We start from the raw sequence: 17,051 nt of genomic DNA, 5'->3' as shown, positions 1-17,051 counted from the left end.
TTGGGCGGGGGCTGCCGCCTCCCCACAGGGCAGGGGGCGGCGCTCCACGCGCCTCCCAGGATCCCAAGCCGGCTCGCTCGCAGGTCTTTCTTTGCAGCGGGAGGCTCAGACCCCCCTCCGACAGACCCGAACCTCCTCACAGTAGTAAACGACCAATTCGGTGGGGGAGGACTGGGGAGCTGGCGAACGTTCGGACTCATTGCAAAATGAGGAACCTGGAGAGGAGTTATTTTCCTTAATTAAAAAAGCCTTTTCGAGCGCTACAGCAAGAAACAAATAGATACTTCCGTTTCCTATCTGACCACTTATGGGAAAAAGCGAAGATGGAAAAGCACCCGAATGGGATGGTGGGGAGGAGAACTCAGAAGAAGAAATTAAAACTGGGAGAGGGAGGGATGCCTTCAGGTTCTGGCATCGAGGAGAAACGGGACTGAAGGAAAGGGGGTCTCCAGGGGTCTTAAACTCATTCTGACTAACCCTCCAGGCGTCTAGAAACAGGCCTCTCTTTCTGGAAATAGACCCTGGCTGCTTTTATATTCAGACTTCAAAGCCTAACATGTTGAAACGAGGGATAATTTTCCCATGGTATTATGGAAATCTTGCACACAAGCGAAGAAATGACCAGTTACAATGTTCTGCAGAAGAATCCTGGAGGTGTATGTTGATTTAATGCCTACTACCTAGAATCTCCTTGTTATTCAAACTCGTCAGAGTGGCTGTTTTATTATTTGTGAAACTTACTTCACTTCATTTTTAAAGGTTTTATTGGAAGCCAGCAGTGATGTCTTTAGTTTAAAACTAAAAATAATCGAATCTGTTTTCTTTTCTAGTTAGGCCCTAGCAGATTATAAATAAAAAGAAAAGGGCAGAAACCTCAAAATGTATTGATCTGAGTACTAATACTCTCATTCTTCGAGGTGGTATTAGCCCTATTTTTCAGATAAGGAAACAAAGTTGCTATTGCTATCAGCTGAGAAGTAATATAATAAGTTTCCAACGCAGGTTTTTGTTATTACTATATCCATATTCTTCCCTTTACACATTTAAAAAAAATTTGAGTAGGAAAAAATATAAATCCCTAAATGGTGACTAATGTTCACAGCTCTCTCATTATTATGAAAATGCCAGGGGCTCTCCTTTGCCTGGGATAAGCAGATCAATATATTGAGTCAGAGGAAGAGTAGAAGTTAGTATGTAGGCCACAAAGCAATACTGTTTAATAGTACAAAGGTGGATGAGAAAATTTCTTCAGCCTAACTTATGTTAGTTTTAAACATAATTTCAGACAAAAGAAAACTAGTTTGTAGCTAGAGGGCCTTTAAGAAACCATTCGTTGAGTGTTCAATACAGAGAGGGAAATAGAGACTCAGAGAGGTTTAGTGACTTGTCTAAGATCATAGCGAAATGACTCAGCTTTTAGTTTTAAGGTTTAGAACTGTCTCAGGCCCCTTAAAAATTCCTTGAGGTAGTAAATGTCACAAAATACTTGAGATTTTTCTCATTTTTTTCCTTGAGTATTCTAATCAGGTCGGCTTACATTGTCTTGGCTCTTTCATGTTAATTACACAAAAATTTGAAAAACAATAGTTTTATCTTTATTTGAATCTACAGCTATATAATTTGTACCTACACTCTTACTAGCCTTTACCTGACTCACTTTTATTTCATAGCAGCTTCTAATTTTGTTTTTGCTTTTTTTTTTTCTAATTGTAGGACATGTAAACTCTCCAAATAATCAGTAAAATGCTACTTTCAAATTCATTTCCTCTTTCATTTCAATATAGCATCAGATCCAAACTCCCCTTTTTATAAAGCAGTCACCTCTATTATATTATCTCTGGTGATGGCTAAGTATATTTCCTAGGAGTTCTTGGTTTTCAATTTATAAGCTGTCACAATGCATAAACATAGATATCGAAAATCTCAGCTTCTGCAGGATTACCTTGCTTATACTGAGTTTAAATTTCATCTATCATTGTATTATTCCAAAAGCCAGCAGAACAATCTGGAATTCTTTAAGTTTTCCTCCAACCTTGACTAACAAATAATCTTATCTTCATAAAAATGCTAAAATCTCATGTGTACTTTTCCATAATTTTCTCACAAAGGAAAGCTAAAGATACAGCTTCACGAAATATTCGTAAAAGACCTAAACGTTCATCTAAATTTGTTATTTGTTTTGCCCTTGATTTCCTGGTGTTTAAAAATCCATATCAAGCTGTTGCTTCCTTCACACATACACACACCCCTGCTTACTCTTTGGCACTTCTACTGGAAGTAATAAGAAAAATGTTGGCATCTAAATCAAATTATGTTTTGGGGTTTTAATCCCTTTTATTTATTTCATTGGAAAAATAACTCTGCTACTTTAAAAATACTGAACCTTGTCTAGACTCTCATTGCCTATAACAGCATTTTCATTAAATTGTCAATGAGGGCACCTGAGACTACAGCTCTGCAATGCAATCTCCCAACTGGCAATCTCCCTCTGCTCTGGGGGAGTACAGAAGAGCAGCCGAGTCCTACAATAGGAAGTATGTCTTTTTATAAGCTCTTCTTCCCTCTAGGTACTCATCTAGCTCATCTAACTGTATATGCTTAATCATATCTATGCAGAACCACACATACCCACCCATAGAATATAAGCTTAGGAGAGTTTATTTTCCCATAGCATACTTTGATAATCTAGATTTATTTAAGTAACAGGTCAAATAAAGCTTTCTATGCCATAGGATTCATTAGCGACTCACTAGTCAGTTGAGCATACTAACGTCATGCTGACTGGGGTTCTAGTAATTTCTAATGACAAGGCATCTGACTTCCAAAGTTTTTCAGCAGCTCACTTTTATACCCTCTGCCTCATTCAACTAAACTAATTGTTTGGGTGTCCCTTGGCCCCAGAATTGGATAAGAGACTAGGAAAACCAGAATGCTTAGACAATTGTAGTGCTAAGATTATTGTATATAAATATCCAGACATTACCCTATGGCTGCCAGTCAGGCTATAAAACAGAAGAAGCATGGAGACAGAACACACATCTTAGCAACAAGGACTGAAATCTGTCAGCAGAAATATTGGGAAGGCTCATTTGGGTTAAAAGCAGTTAGTCTAGGAAACAAGAATATCTCTTTCTCATTGACAATCCTCACCATAGCTAATCTCATCCTTTCTAGGCTCTTAAAGCTTTTGTTTTTTTTCCGATCTTTAGCACTTACTATTGCATTAGGCTTTGTGTTTACAGAGATTGTTTTCTCTGTTAAGACTGTGAACTTCCCAAAGGTGAGGATGTTTTCTTATTCCTGCCACATACTAGGGGTTCAATAAACATTTGTCAAAAAAAAATCTAATGTAGAATAAAGCCTATAACCAAGAGTCATTCATGATTCAAAATAATTACTCAACTTAAAAGTGAATTGTGACTTTTGTTTTTTTATTTATATACATGGATCTTTTCATTATGCTGCTTTCATTTATATTATCCCTTAATGCTAACTGTAAAAATGTACTTTTTTCCTTTGGGTCCTTCCATTTAGAACATTTTCATTCTCTTTACAAAATAAATATGACCTTTAAATTTTTTTTATTAAAAAAGATAACTAGAAAATCAGATAACAGATCCAAGAACATTTGTTTATTTTTTTAATGACTCAATTTTTTATACTAACCATTTGAAATATGAATGGTACATGCACACCCCCTAGTGGGGAATCTGTTCGTGAATACAAATTCCACAATGAGAACTTCCATGGAAAGCTTTATAAATGAGTAACTTTCAAGAGTCCAAAACTTCCTCAGCATTTACTGCATCTGATAGTTATTTGGAGCATGAACTGTATAGGGGCATGGTTAATTACTATGGCTATTATTTTGTATAGTTTTAAAAAGTTTAGAGTTCAAAGTAGTTTCTAGTCAATAGTACACACACACACACAAATGGCTAAAATTCCATGTCTTGGCAAAATCTCATCACACACTCTTATTTTGCGTAAGTTTGATATTAACACTGACCCCTGCAGGAGTCACTGTTAGTCAGGGTTACCAATTCTGACAAGTCTACTTTAAAATTCTCGAAATTCTTCTCTGTACACAAAAATAAGCTACTTCCTAATGGTGTGCTTATTTGGGGGCACCATTTCCAAAAGATATTTAGTCAAGTCAAAATTCTCAACACAAATAGCTTTTATGTATCTACTTGCTTATCAGCTGCAATAGAAAATATCAGAAATAATTTAGTTTTTTCATGTAGTTTATCCTGCGAGTTTTAAGCTATATCCCCAATGTACTGAGCAGTAACATTTATAGTTATTACATTTGCAAATGCTAGTTTCTGTTTAGGACCTATTCTTTCTCTTCAATAAATATTCATTGTAAGCTTAACTTCAATAAAAAGTTTTAGTCTCCTGAGCAATCTTTTTTTTCTACTTAAAATGCAACAGATTCAAAGCAGCATCACTATGATGGTTAATTTTACCTGTCAACTTGACTGTCATGGGTGACCAGATATTTGGTCAAACATTATTCCAGCTGTGTATATGAGGTTTCTTCTGATGACACTGGCATTTGAATCAGTAGACTGAGTAAAGCAAGTTAACCTCCCCTAATATAGATGGGCTTCATCCAATCAGTTGAAGGCTTGAATAAAACAAAAGGGCTTGACCTTTCTTTGAATAAGGCAGGAGTCCTCTTGCCTGATTGCCTTAAGCTGGGACAATGGTTTTTTCCTGTCAGTAGATTTAAATTGAAATACCAGCTCTTCCTGCATCTTGAACCTGCCTGCCTTCAGACTGAAACTACACCATCAGCTCTCATAGGTCCACAGCTTAGGAGCTGCAGATCTTGGAACTTGTCAGCTTCTATTGTTAAGGGTAGAAAATTTTCAAGTGAGCCAACTAGCTAAGTCAGCTACAGGGAAGAAATATCTTTAGATAGCAGAAGTTGTCCTACTTGCTTGTGTGTGGTTTAGGAAGTGTATTGTATAAGATATGAAGATGGCCAATGTCTACTCCTATGATCCATTTACTTGTTAATTAAGGGTGTTGTTCCGGGCAAAAATATGCTAACAGCCAACTTCCACTTCTGTAATCTGCTTGCTTGTTCAGGAGACCACCAGGATATGGTCTTAAGCTTTATCAGCTGCCTGCTCTGAAAGCTCGGGGCTGATCTCCTTTAGCCCTGTGTGGTAGAGAGTCAGTCGCCGGCCGGCTAATAAAGGCTCATAATTAATCTCAATTGGCTCCGTGGGTCTCAGAATCGTTCGCGCCATAACACTGTAATCATGTGAGCCAACTCCTTTTTAAAAATCAACTTCTCTCTCTTTCTCTCTCTCACTCTCTCTAGATAGGTAGATAGATAGATAGATATACATATACATATATGTATCATATGTATTATATATGTATATATCGTATATAACCACATATATGATATATACATATAATCTTGGTTCTCTGGAGAACCCTGACTTAATATAATCACTGATATTACTTGCATTAAAAAGCCAACTCTTGAAATTTCAGTTCTTTTTTTCCATTCATTAAGTTTATTAACGCACATATTTTCCATATACCAGTCATAGTTCTTCCTTTGGTTTCTTTCATAAGGACTTCTTAAGTTTATTCTTTTGTCACAACATGTATTGCATCTTAAAGAGGTAGGAATACTCTTTATTTTCACAATGCTGATTTTTGTAATACAAGCCTTCTCCATCTGTCTTTCTTTTTCAAACTTTTGATAGAAACACAGCAACAAAAATTTTTTTTAACTTTCATATTAATTGCACTTTAGAAAAAAACATAACATTGCAAGCAGGAATAAAATATCCCAGCTCAGAATATGGACAGACTCTCATGATATTATGGTTCAGTTATGGGAGTTTCTGGGGGAAGACAAGAAGACAAGGGAGGAATTATTCAGAGATGCTTCCTGGATTGGTGACATCCTATGGAATCCCATTAGAATTCTAGGCTTAGCAACTAACTCCTCTGGTATGCTTTATCAGGGCCTCTGGGAAAAATTGAGCAGGTGGTTTATTGTACAAACTTACTAGGCATGTGGTGAACATGGGCAAATGCAAGTCTCCCTGGAGGAAGAGTGTCTTGTTTTAATCTGCCCAGGAGCACCTATATAAGTGCTTTATCATTGGGAACGAGAGAGGAATTTCTGTTTAAGTTGTTAATATATCGTGCAAGTGCACCACATGCACAGTTCAGTGAATTTTTTGCCATGTGTTTAGATAATTGAATGTATCCAACAGTGCTACAGTTTTGTTGGTGTGGATGTGAAGATGAGCAAGAGGTCATGAGTTTAATTATTAAATCTGCAAACTTTTGACTAAATACCACCTACTTTGTGCCAGTTCTAGATACACCCCAGATCTTTGCATCTTATTACTCTTTGATTTCATGCATCAAAATTTAATTCAAGCATTGCATCCTCCAGGAAATCGTCCTTTATCGTCTCCAAATCTCTTAAACTTCCTCCTCAATCTGGGAGGGGAGACCCTACCAGATTCTCCTGACACACCTGTGCAAATCATGTATATTGTTTCCTTGCCCTGTCTACCTCAGCTTTAAGCTGCCAGATGACAGGGGCCTGGTGGGATTTTCTGATGAAAAGCAAAAGATTTGTTTTGTATGACTTTGTTCTATTTGCAGAAGTAAAAAATTTCTTCTGCTTTTACTATTATCAAATATTGTAAAAAGCAAAATACTTCTTTATAAACTTTAACCAAAAGGAGAATTGCATGCTACAACACGGAACAGACCTTTCTTAAAATTCCCTTCTGAGACTAACAAAGAAATCATGTAAAGGAGTACTAATTAAAGAGTACTAATTAATGGCCCAGAGACTGTGTACTGTTTGTGATAAGTAAGTATAAAAATTGAAAATGCTTGGAAATTTTTACAGTACTTCAGCATTGTCTGGATATCCAAGCCCCCGATCAGTGGACTCTTCTCATTCAGCCAAGTATAGAAGCAGCTCAAATGTTGTCATATTAGTCTATGATGCCACAGCTGCCAACTGGTAACAAACAAGGGACCACATACTAGTCCAGAAAGAATTGGGGCCGAGAAAAACTGGCCCTTCCTCACAGTTTGAGAAGCACTGATATAAACTATAGTTACACAATTTTATGTTGTCAGAGAATTGATTTATCGATCTTCAAGAGTTCATTTATGTAGAAACACTAAATGTGTAGTATACATACCATTATTGACCCTGAGAAGGAATATATCTGTCAAAAAGGACTCCTTGTGGTTAACTGGGCCCAAATTCATAATCAGAATCTAGCAGTCATTGTTTACAGAGACCTCTCATGCACATTTCATTTCAGGGAAAAACCACAAACTGGGTTGCCAAGCCTCCTGCATATATTCCTGTCATTTGATTCAACCCTTGTAAAGGAGTCTCTGGTATTGTACCAATGAAGCACTTGCATTATCTTCATTTGCATTTTACTGACCAATCAGAGCTATACATCTATAAGAATGCACGATTCTGACCAATCAAACTGTGTAAATTTGGATTCCTCATTTGTATAATTATGTACTAGTCAGGGACCAGAGCCGGCACTTCCTATAAGGGGGCCTCCCATTTGCCCACTTTTGTTTTCTTCAGGAGGCTGTGTTTCTCCATGCAAACTGTTTATCTGAGTAAAGTTTCTCCGCAGTACCCAGATTGGGACTCTTGTTGGCATTGGATTGGTGACAGTGAACTTTTATTGACACCACCTTGTACATGTCTCAGCTGGAAAACTGTAAAACATCTCAATTTTGCATCTCCTTTATCAAAACTGTCTCTGGCTAAACCAGTGTTGGAGCTAACTGCCACCCTAAGGAGACCCCTAACATACTGTGCTTGAAGATGCGAAATGTGATAGTGAGCAGCATGCTGCGTCACTTCAAATTCCGCTTGGGCAAAAAGACATTGCTGTTCTTGAGCAGTCCTCTTTTCTCTCTCGAGGTCTTCAGATCAGATTCTCCCTCTTCTCAATTAGCCCATTTTAAACAGCAGAATGGACTTTAGGGGAAGGAAAGAAACATAGGTTCTTTATGACTTTTAAAAAGCATTTTCATCTTTTAGCAAAAGTGTCTGGTTAATGGTAGGTGCTCAATAAATGCTACATAGATGCATTTCGAAAGAATCATCTTCGATACTTTTATAGGAGGAATGGTGAGAGATTTGAACGCCTCTGGGGGAAACCAAACATTCTCATTCAGAAGAAGACAAAAAAAAAGGATTGAAGTGAGGCTGTGAGTTTCAATATACTAATTTTTGCTGGTACTTGAAAGTAAAGCAAGTGCCAGGGAACCTTAAAGCAAATACTCCGCCGAGAGACAGACTACTCAAGCAAACTACAATTCCCAGCATGCTTCAGGAACCGGCCCAGCAGCTGCGCACACTACCGTGCGGATGGTCCTGTGACTTCAGCATGGCGGTGTTTGCAGATTTGGACCTGAGAGCGAGTTCCGACTTGAAGGCATTGAGAGGGCTGGTGGAGAACGCTGCTCACCGTGAGTCGCCCCGGCTTCGCGGTCCGCGGTGCCTGCCCAGCCTCGCTGCCCCCTTAGACCGTCGGACCACGTTCGGGAGGGACTTGGCAAGGCCGGGCCTCGTTCCGGTCTCTGGGATGTCCCTGGAATGTCCCTGGAAGCTGATGGCCAACGCGGTTTTGCTCGTTCACCGAGCGCGGGAAACTCGAAGGCACCGGGAGCTGTTACCCAGTCTGGCTCCTTATTTCCTGCAAATTGAGGAAACGGAGGCCCTGAGAAGATGAGGGATTTGCTTAAGTCCTTACAGCTGATGGACGACAGAAGGCAGGGCTTCCAAGCATAGTCCCCTGCACCAGCACTTTTATTAAAGAGCACCCCTTTTTTGCCTCTCACGACTGTGTCAAAGCAAATGTGGAAAGCTGGTGTACAGACCGGGAGTACCGGGGGCTCATAGAAGAGGGCAGGAACGTGGGGTGCGAGTGTTGGAATAATATTATTTAGAGGGAGGGTAGGTGGAGAAGGGTGTACTAGGAGCAGGAGAAGGAAGCAGCATGGACAAAATGCTAGAATGGCAATCATATTTGAATCCAGGGGAAGGGAAAGCCCTTAGAGATAAGAACCTATTTTAATTAGTGGAATTAATCACGACTGCTGTTTTCTTCCTTAGACGAGGGGATAGAAAAGTTTAAAAATAAAGAGGTTTCTGCAGACAGATCATTTCTCAGTTCTCAGCTCTCTGAGAGCTGGTACTGATGCTTTTCAGAGATGGTGCTAGATAAAGCTACTCCTTGGCAAAGTGGATCACATCATTTCTTTTTGTCCCCTTTATGAAGTTATCAGTAGAGAAATGACTCTCTTTCCATTGCCCAATTTAAAATACGCTCAAAGGAGCATGTGCATGCATTGTCACCCAGTCTTTTTGTCTGAAAATTAAATGAAAGTCATGACATAATAGAAAGTCACTCCCCCTTGTAAGTCAAAGGTAAAAGACTGCTATTTAGTGAGTGGAAGTATTCAAAGACTAAAGAACACAGAGCCCTGGTTCTTAGTTATGTGACATAATAAACTAATGATAAGTTTCAGAAATATGCTACATAAATAAAAGTTACACCAAAGATTGATTGGGGGAAGTATTCCTAAGATGCCAGATGAGTAGTCTATGAAAAGTTCATGGAGAATATGAGTCTAGTTAACATTTCCGAAGGACAGCGGGGACATTGTTTAGTGCCCAAAAGGGTATCCCAAGTGAATAAAACAGGAAAGCTTAAGGAAGACTTGGTACTATAGTAAAGAAGAATGGTGGTTGGGGGGGTAAGGGGGAGGGTTGATTTGACTGAGTGAGTGAAAGGCGAAACCCAAAGTACTGTACAGGCAAATTTCTCTTTTTATCTTCTGATGTCTCTGTATTCTCAACACCTAGCATGGTGTCTGTCAAGTAATGGATACTCAATAAATATTTGAGAGAGGAAGGAAAGAAGGAAGTTGGACAAACTGATGAGAAAGAGGACCACTTTTGGCATTAACATGCATTATATTTTGGTATCCTGTCACTCCTATTGATGTTTAAATAACTTAAAGATAGGATTCATGATTTAGACGTTTTTGGTAGTCCTAATGTCCAAAACAGTGCTTTGTGTTGAGGCTGATAAAGCAAGGCCCTGGCTTCAAAGAGTTCCCAGTCTTGATGGTTGGCAGCTCAAAAGGGAAATTGGACAGTAGTGTGAGGAAGTCATTACTCCATTTCTCCTTAGGAAAAGAGCTTCTGAAGGAAGTAGAAAGGGTTAAGAAGCAAAAGAAATGAGTGAGAATAAAAGTGATGATGAAAACATATGAAGTTGATGGGATGAAAATGAAAAAAAAGAACATTAAAAAGAATGGTGGTTGGAAAGGAGAAACAAAGTTAAAGGTGTTTAAGATCAAGCTAATAATACATCATAGCAGTCAAACATAGCCTTAACTTTGTGCCAGGCACTGTCCTAACCATCCTACATGTATTATCTCATTTAAGTATGATAGCAGGCATATGGTAAATTCTGTTATTACCACCATTTTGACAGATGAACCTAAAACTTGTAAGTGGTAATGCTTAGATTTGAAAGCAGGTGTCTGACACCAGATCCCGTACCCATATCACTCTGCAAACTTCCTCCTATTCACATCAAGAATTGGGATGGGCTTATATGCATAGGAAAGAGAGGTTGTTGCATTTAACAAGAATGTTCACTTTTTCTTTGCAGTTGGCTATTCAGTTGTTGCTATCAATCATGTCGTTGAATTTAAGGATAAGAAACAGGTAAAATTTCTGAAGTTAATAATAACCAGTTTTTATAATTATTTATGTTTCCATTGGTAATATGGAAGCTACAGATGAGCATATTTCTTTGCATTTCTTTTTAAATGCACTGTGCACTATTCTTATTTTATATAACCATTTAGTTGGTGCATATTTGTGCAAATGACAGTTTTTTTTTGCAAAGTACTAGAGCATGGGGTGAAGATTCTTAAAGTTGTTTGATGTTAATTCAGTCGCTTTCAATAACTTAAAAATTGCATTGTTATTGACTGAACAATGTTTCTTTTTTTTATCTGTCGTGGACTCCTTAACTAATGATTTCTTTCATAAACATACTAGTAAATATATCTGTTTCTTTTAGGCCACCAACTAACTGTACCTTACAGATTGTTTCAGTCTAAAAACTATTTTTTATCTCTCCTATCCATTGATGTTCACAACTGCTTCTCTGCTTTTCAGACTTCGTCCCTTTTTATAAAAAAACTGTTAATTATCTTTTTTTTTAAATTATCTTTTCTATAAACCCCTTATTAAGTTTTCCATTATGCTTTGTCTCATTAACATGTACAGTCTAGGGTGACTGACTGTTTATTGTTCATTGTAGGAAATTGAAAAACCAGTAGCTGTTTCTGAACTCTTTACAACTTTGCCAATCGTACAGGTAGGTGTTTTGTTGTTTAAGAAGCATAATATCTACTCATTAAATGCAGAACGCCCAGTAATACGTGTGGCTCTCTAGTCTACACTGTCCCTTCCTCTGTCTACCAGTCTTACCTTTCCATCAAGACTCAGCTCTTCCTCAGGCTACGTGATTCTCTTACTATCTATTCTGTAGTTCTTTGATGCTCTTCTTTACCGAAGTCCTATAACCTTTAAATTACCTCATTATGTATTTTAGCATACATACATGTTTTTTCTCTCACTGTATTATAAATACTTTAACAATGACGACTGGTTTTTACTCATCTTTACTATCTGTTATTGTTGGTAACTTTTAATGAATACTTGCACTCGTAAAGAGAAAATGCAATCATTTGTATTTTGTGCTTTTTTTGATTGCATGTTTTTAATTATAGGGAAAATCAAGACCAATAAAAATTTTAACTAGACTAACAATTATTGTTTCGGATCCATCTCACTGCAATGTTTTGGTAAGTTAATTATCTTCTTTCTTTTTGGCCTTGTAAATTGCATTGGTTAATGTTGAACAGTGTCATTTTTCAACTCACCTCATTCTTACAATTCTCCCCCTCAGTGAGTGACACCGGCCTGCTCTCCCTGTCTTCAGAATTCACATAGTATAACAGTCTCTTCTATTCATGACATATGTATAGGCATTCCACAGTTAAAGAACCTTTGGGGAACTATTATTCATTGAACTCACATGAACCATATATAAGATGGGTGCTGGGGATACTGCTGTGAGTAATACAGACACAGTCCTTTTAAAAATGTGAGGAATGTTTAAAAAGGTGAAAGTAGTAAATAAAGGGTGCTCTGGGAGTGTGTAGCAGAGGGGCCAGTAAGTGTTATATAAATACAGTGTTCCCACAGGGTATGTTATGCAAAGGTCCTGAAGCCACAGAAAACATGGTGTGTTCTAGGAAATGAAACACCACCAATAGGGCTGAGCCTAGTAGCTAACGTGGCATGAGGTTAAGAAGGGTGGTCTGGGTGAGCAGTTAGAAGCCCTTGAAGAGCTTAACCAAGGGAGGTCTACATTATAGAGTCTGGATCAAAGCGGGTTAAGGAGGGGATTTGAGAGGCATGCAGGTGGGAGGATTGGTTAGAATTGATGGTTGATTGGATATAGGATGATGACTTTCTATCATAGCCTGAGCAGCCAGGTAGGTAGATGGTAGTACCATTTCTTGAGTTGGGACATACAAAGAGAAGCAGGTTTGAGAACATTGTGTTAGAGACATGGTGGGTTATTGTGCAATTCCGGTGGAGCCTATCATATGGCAATTGGAAAGAAAGGTATGGCCTTCAGAAGAGCGATCTCAGTTAAAGATACTGACTTGGAAGTGGTTGCCCTGTAGAGAGTAATTGAAATCTTGGATCAGACTCCCTGATCCAAGACTGATGTGGGAAGAGGCCTAGGACAGAGTCCTGGGAAATTTCAGTATTCAATGATAAAGTAGAGGAGGCTGAGGAGGGATTGTCTAAGAAGTAGGAAGAAAAACGAGGAAAGCAAGAAGAGAAAAAGAAGGAAGGATCATCAGAATCAATGTGCCTGAGTGAGTAGTCAAGCAGGAGAAAGGCTAAAAAATGTCTATTGGATCTGTTGACAGGGAAGCCATTGGTTACCGTAGCAAAAATCATTTTTATGGAAATAGGAATGCGAGAAAATGCAGTACGCGCTGCTGACTGTACTTGAGAAATTTGACCTCATAGGGAAACAAAGCATGAGGTTGGTGGATGATAACCTGCTGTATAGATTTTGTTAGATGGAAGAGACTTGACTGTGCCTGCTGAAAATGAGAAGAATCTAGTAGGGGAGAGAGAGGTGAGATACCTGAGGTGACCTGTTTTACCTTTAGTTAGAATGGACTGCACGATCATAGAACAGGAGTTACCAATGAAAGGCTAGCTTCCTTTATAACAGTTATTGCTCAAAAATTCTGAAAAGCCAATTTTGGTATTTTATACATCTGCGAGGCAGCATTCTGGTTCTCTAGGCCCAGGTAGACATAAATGAAGCTGACTGTTAATAGATTACAGAATTCTGTTTACTCTTGTTATCATGAACATCCTGGTGTCCCCTTTTTTGTCCCCTTCCCAAGTGGGAGTAGGCAAGCAGAGGTCAAAGAATCCTGGATCCTGGCTTCCTCTAAGACCTGGAGCCTGCCCTCTCTCAGCACAGGTCCACCCAGTGGCGCCCTCTTACCTGTTTAAGCACAGCACCTGCTGCTTCTTTTAAATCTCTTTCCTTTTCTAAGTTTAATATGCCTTTTCTTTTTACAAAATAAGAAGTCGTAAAAATTTAGAAGATGCCAGCAAACAAAAAAGAAATATTACATGTCTCATTATTCAGAGATTATACATTTGAATGTATGTTTTTCCAGTTTGTCACATACATGCACATACAATATAAGTTTGAAGTGATCTTTTTAAAAAATAATTCTTTGTCTTTAAGTGATATATTTCTCTTTCTGTCCTTGTACTCTCAGGTATTTTCCTGCACACGTAACAGTTTAATTTGTATATAACTGTGTTTTCATTGTGAACCTAATTGCATCACAATCGTCATGTGTATTTCTTGTCTCACAACAAAATGGTGAATTCCATGAAGAACAGATATGCCTTAAATGATTTTGTATTCTGAGTGTCCCACACACAGCATGTACTCAGTAAATGTCTGGCAAGCTCCTGCACTAGCTTGTAAACACAAGGGCTATCTAATTTCATTTTTGTATCTCAAATGCAGTGTTTGGTATAGAGTTAAAGAGTAACAATGATTGGTGGGATAGATGTTGGTATCTAAATTCTCATATGCTTAGAAGGTCTTTTCTGCCAATATACAAAGCAAAGCAAAAATATCAGTGGCATATTAGGAGTGCAGCTACACTATTAGGCAGAATTCTATGTGTATTGTTTTTGTCACCATATGATAACATTCTTTTTATATTACTAGAGAGCAACTTCTTCCAGGGTCCGGCTGTATGATATTGTTGCCGTTTTTCCAAAGACAGAAAAACTTTTTCACGTAAGTAACAGATTAAGTAAAAGTAAATAGTGCTTATTTTTTTTAATAAAAGAAATCTGATTATTATGCCTCTGTAGGTAATCTGTTTGCTCTATTTGGAATATTTTAGAATTTTTCATTTACATACAGTTCTGGAATTTCACAGGGGTGGCATGTGTTTTGTTTTATTCATCCTGCTAAATATTTGATGGGCTCTCAGATTGGAAGAGTCCATCAACTTTTCTTATGTTTCTTTGTCTCTTTGTTCATTGAAAACTTCTATTAATAAATATTGCTCCTTCTCTTTCTAATTCTAAAATCACTTCAGATTCTGCCCTTCTTACTGTTTGCTGCTGCCTGTTAGGGAAGAAAGGTACACAATTCTACTGTGGGATAAAAGCTCCCACCTCTGTTTCATCTCCTTTGCATGCTCTGAGGTGTGGCCCATATGCCAGCATGATCATGTCCACTATTAGCCTTCTAGAAATTCTACAAAATTAACTGTCTGGTGCTATCCCCCTTCCTGATCTTAGAGCCTTTATGGATTTAATTCCTTTTGTACTTTTAATATTGCCATTTCTGTGATTTTTCCAGGAGGAAAGTTATTTAACAGATATGCTCATTTTTGTCAACTTGAGAACACACTGGGCATTTTAAATGATTATTGAAAAGGAAAAAAAAAATCAATGTAATACAGTTTTTCAGGAATTTGAGCTATGGATCCATTTAAAAAGTTCTGAATGTTGCCTTTATCTAGGTTCAAAAAAGTATCCATCTGCAAAAAGTATATCCACCAAAGGTGTTTTGCATACCTTTAATGTTTTAATTTTACAGCGTAATTAATTTTTAAGCAAAATCTGTTCTAAAATTATAGGAAAGTTTTGCCGGTTTGTCCAGTAGATGGAGCTGTTGGCTAAGGAGGCTGATGTGTGGTAAAATTAGTTTCCAAGGCATACTATCAGTTCTTAATTATTTAGATTATTGCAGGGAAACAGCACCACTTATCTATTAATAACTTTTTTGGGGGAGGAGGGTGACTCCTTTCATAAAGTGTTCAATTTTAGTGATTTTCAGTTTCGTTTCAGAAAAAGAGGTGAATAGAAGCGAGTGGTTCTTAGTCATGAGAAACTCCTGTGAACTCTTAGTATCAGGGTGTTCAGCCCCAACCACTGGAGATTCTGATCCAGTAGGTTTGGAATTGAGTTTAGGTATCTGTTTCAAGTGCCACAGCAGATTCTGATTCAATGATGGAACCATGGTATACAGTATAAGGAGGACCTTGGGCGTTTCCAAATTCGTTAAACAGTAACTTAGTTTTTTTTATTAAATAACAACTCAGTTATGTTGTACACTAAAAGTTGGTAGTACCCAATTTTTGTAGTACTACATTTTTTCAAAATTGATTTAGGAGAGCATATAACTTATATTTCCACAGCCATTTACAAGTGGCCAGAGAAACAAACAGAACCCTTAAAAAGTAACATCATGGCCACAAGGAAGGTTATAACCTTCCAAAGACTTTTACATGTTTTTTACCTTTAATACAACAATCCCGAGGGTTAATCAGGACACATATTTGTTACTATCCCCACTCTGTAGAGTAGAAAACTGAGACTCAGACCACGTGATTTGCTCTAAATCTCGGGTAGTATGTAGTAGAGTTGAGACTAGGTTTTAGAATACATTTTAATTTCACACAGCAATTTTATCTTAGTTGTTTATCGTATTGTTTTCTCAAAACTATTCAAAAAAATGAATTTAAAAGCATGAATACATGCTTGATGGTGAGTGGGACAGTGAGAAGTATTCTGGAGGATGTAAGAAAGCTATAAATAATGCACAAAGTATTTGTTTGAAATTATACAGATATACCCCAAAAGTTACATGAAAACAGTTTTTAAAATTGGAACATCTTCCTCTTATCTGTCCAAATCTTACCCATTCTTTAAGACTCAGTTAAAGTTAGTGCTCTCTCTGTTTTCTGCAGAAAATCAATTTAAATAGAACTTTTGTTAGTATATCATGATCTGGAATCAGGTCAAATGCGAGCAGTTTGTTGTTTAAGAGGTTGCATTCTATAATTGATTTTTTTGTTTGTTTGGTTTGAGAGTCGATTTTAACAGGTATTCCTATAAACGTGATATTCTAAAACTAAGATCTCTAAGATGAGTCATAAAAGCATACACACATATATCTTAACAATTAGTAGTATAAAGTCTGACCACCTTAAATAGCATTGTTTCCATGGGAAATAACATTATTTTCCACTAGGAGTATCTGGAAGGCGTTTCGTAGCTAAACCTTTCCTCTGCATAGCTGCCCCAGAGAATAAGGCAAAGATGAAAGATTGTGAGTAGAGTCCATTGGCAGGGTTTCTTGGGATGCGAGGCAGGATGGAATGTGGCAGAGAGTTACATAGAAGCTTCAGGAGCTTCTGAGTTATTCTCATTTAAGATTAAAGAGACTATGGGCAGAGTGAGGTAAATTCAAGTAATTTAGTCCAGTGGCCTCCAAACTACTTTGATTGTGTACCCTATAAATTTGAAAATATATTGAGCCTGTATCCCAAATATATAT

At 37.7% G+C, this 17,051-nt stretch overlaps 1 protein-coding gene across 4 annotated transcripts in view; it reads left to right on the top strand.

Moving 5' to 3' along the window:
- The first annotated feature begins 8,388 nt into the window (after positions 1-8,388).
- Positions 8,389-17,051, top strand: part of RPP30 (ribonuclease P/MRP subunit p30) — a 27,822-nt gene continuing 19,159 nt past the window's right edge. For all 4 annotated transcript variants that reach the window (XR_003044286.1, XM_015600018.2, XM_025042312.1 and 1 more), the window contains exons 1-5: positions 8,389-8,514; positions 10,731-10,786; positions 11,391-11,447; positions 11,863-11,937; positions 14,424-14,495. Coding sequence is in view for 3 of the 4 variants with exons in the window: in XM_015600018.2 (XP_015455504.1) it covers positions 8,433-8,514; positions 10,731-10,786; positions 11,391-11,447; positions 11,863-11,937; positions 14,424-14,495 (342 nt within the window). In the remaining variant the exon portion in view is untranslated. The remainder of the gene's footprint in view (positions 8,515-10,730; positions 10,787-11,390; positions 11,448-11,862; positions 11,938-14,423; positions 14,496-17,051) is intronic.

This window comes from Pteropus alecto, unplaced genomic scaffold (assembly GCF_000325575.1).
Source record: "Pteropus alecto unplaced genomic scaffold, ASM32557v1 scaffold88, whole genome shotgun sequence".
Taxonomy (NCBI): Eukaryota; Metazoa; Chordata; class Mammalia; order Chiroptera; family Pteropodidae; genus Pteropus; species Pteropus alecto.
The sequence above is the reverse complement of the archived record's forward strand: the minus strand, read 5'-3'. Positions and strand labels throughout refer to the sequence as shown.